Source organism: Sinocyclocheilus grahami, unplaced genomic scaffold, assembly GCF_001515645.1.
Source record: "Sinocyclocheilus grahami isolate Dianchi unplaced genomic scaffold, SAMN03320097.WGS_v1.1 scaffold1872.1, whole genome shotgun sequence".
NCBI lineage: Eukaryota > Metazoa > Chordata > Actinopteri > Cypriniformes > Cyprinidae > Sinocyclocheilus > Sinocyclocheilus grahami.
Window position 1 is genome coordinate 8,518 of NW_015507051.1, and position 2,667 is coordinate 11,184.

The 2,667-nt window shown below is 37.8% G+C and overlaps 1 protein-coding gene across 1 annotated transcript in view; it reads left to right on the forward strand.

Annotated features, from left to right (window-relative positions):
* LOC107573127 (T-lymphoma invasion and metastasis-inducing protein 2-like) overlaps positions 1 to 2,667 on the forward strand; it is a 61,643-nt gene that overhangs the window by 5,885 nt on the left and 53,091 nt on the right. Inside the window, exon 3 of the mRNA XM_016259575.1 lies at positions 1 to 604. Within this exon, the coding sequence (XP_016115061.1) occupies positions 1 to 604 (604 nt within the window). The remainder of the gene's footprint in view (positions 605 to 2,667) is intronic.

The window sequence follows — 2,667 nt, forward strand, 5'->3', positions numbered from 1 at the left end:
TTCCAACAGCGCCCTTATTTTGGATGATTGCGCTGGACCAGTTCAACTCCTCAAGTTTTCCCCCACCTTAGAGTCCAATTCTAGATTATCTGGTGTAACACCATCATTACAAGCCCATTTTGGAGCTCCACAGGCAGTTGCCAGCTTCAAAAGCAGTAAAGGTAGCTCTCTGAGCTCAGATGGCTCCTTGTACGACTTGCCCTGGGGGACTAGTGTTGAACTTCACGATTCAGACAATGGATCCCCTAATAGCCAAAGACCAAGTATTTCAACAAAAGTGGGTTTTCTCACTGAGCAGTTGCCTGCCATTACTATAGCTGACCTCTACAAAGATCCCAGAATTGCTGCCACCTTCCCCATGGTTAAGGATTTGCAGTTTTCAAATAATAGCCATTTAAAGCACAGGTCCTCCTTTGTGTCCGTGATGGAGGAACTCTGGTCAGAGGGGGGCCAAGAGGAAATGCAATATTGCTCCGTCACCCTACCTAGCCAGAAACCAAAGCCTTTTCTAGACAATAATGGAAAGAAAGTGTCCATCAGGAACAGATTTAGGCGTATTAGTGACTGGACTGGAAGTTTGACCAGGAAAAAAAGGAAGTTTCAGGTAAGGACAATTTTTTGGTTGGTTGTTTCCATTTCATTTTCGTTTTATTTAGAAAGTTGGATGATGTAATTGGATTTTTACCAATGTGAACCCCTGTCTTTTGGGGGGGGGGGGGCGTCCTTTTTAAAATCGAGTTTTTATTGTTAGTCGTGCTTGTTGAATTATTGATGACTATGAATGTGTCTGGGAAAAATAGCAAGAAGATATTTTAATAATTTATTAATAAACTAGTGTTTTCTGAGACCGAATCTGCAAAGATGAAGCTGACGATTCTGACTAGCCATCTCCGCAGTACAGTGGATGTGCCTTCAGAGAGAAATGCACCTTTTTCGATTTGAATTGTTTCGTTTTAGAATAGACATTTCAAGCTTTCTATATATTTCTCATATCTGTGAGGCATATAGCTTATGTACCCTGAGTTTTGGTTAATTTTTGTGCTGCGCTCCAGTGCACGAGAGACCGAGACGGCAGAAAGCCGTTTTTCTTTATTTTACTAAAGCACAGCGTTTTTTTTGTTATTGTGAGTGTACACAAATAAAAGTAGACTTTACAGTTTTGATTGATGTATTACTCTTATTTATATATGAGCAAAAATTATTGTGTATTTTAAGTTATTTCTACTGTTATCAGGAAGAAAAAAAAAGTGATCATGCTGCTGCCTCCATGCATTAAGCACGCTTTCAGTGCAAACACTTGGACATGCACCTAACAACGCACATTTATCTAGGTTAAACGTTTAAACTAACATTGTGATATGTTTGAAGTGTTTCATGTCTATGGATTTTATTGTAGGCAAGTCAAGTTTTGATTTGAGAAGGCTTAATTGATCAAACATGGTCACTTTAAAAAACTTGTGTTTAACAAACAAAAAATTTAACCTCTTTGCCATTAAAAACAAAACAGAACTATTTTAATGGCTGCATCAGTAGGCTGTGTAATGGGGAGGAGAGAAAAAAACAGACATGGGCTCCAGTCTGACTCGGGTCGAGAATTCTGATAAGCTGTCGGACAAGAGCCGGGCTAGGGCCTGAGCGTCTCGAGCCAGGGCCAGGCTAAAAGCCGTGCAGGGCTTTAATGCACAGCTAGCTGTGCATTAAATGATTTTAATGCAAGATGAGGAGGCCAAGAATTGCCTCCACGGAGTGCATTAAAATCGTTTAATGCACAGCTAGCCATGCATTATCGCACTTATACCATGGTCATTTGCCAGTATTGACAAGTTAAAGCTTAATGATGTTTACTGGGAAACATTTCAACGGAAAGGTAAAAAAAATGACTGTTATTTTCGTCAGTTACAGCTCGTTAGTGCTAGCATTCTGCCCGCATCAAATCAGATACAGAGATGAAATAGTGCTGTAAGACCACATTTATTTGAATGAATTATAGCATTTATTTGAATTTTTTATCGATTGATCGACCGATTGAGAGAGAGATGACAGTTTTGTTACCTGCATCTGCGTCTCTCTCTACAAACAATGAAACTGTTTAGTTACTTCAAAAACAACGATTTTACCAACTCGTTGATGAGAAATATAATGTAGCGATCTGATTTCCATCTGTGCGCACAGAAACTCTCTCCCTCTGTTTCTCTGTGTGTGTGTGTGTGTGTGTGCGTCAATGAAAGCAGCGCATTAATAAAGAAGGTGATTAAACTTTCTTTGAACTACCTGTGCATTAATTGGTTTTAATGCATACCTGCTGGCCAGCCAATCAGAAACAAATATTCAGACAGACCATGGTATAAGAAAAAATTAATTGCATGCAAACATCGCAGTTTATCTAATTATTATTATTATTATTATTATTTTGTTACAGTAAGCACATTAACACTCAATAACACAATAACATTTGTCATTTTTATTTAATTTCTTTATTTTTAAAATGTGTATAAGTAGTATTTATAAAGTTTTAGCATTTAGTTTTGGATCTGTTTTTAGTTGTTTTAATACTACAACTGATTGCTTCTGTTGTCCTCATTTGTAAGTCGTAAAATAACACATTAAACACATTGCTGTATGTTTGAATAGCCTGGAATTTGGTCTTTGGCCTACATAAGGTTTTTT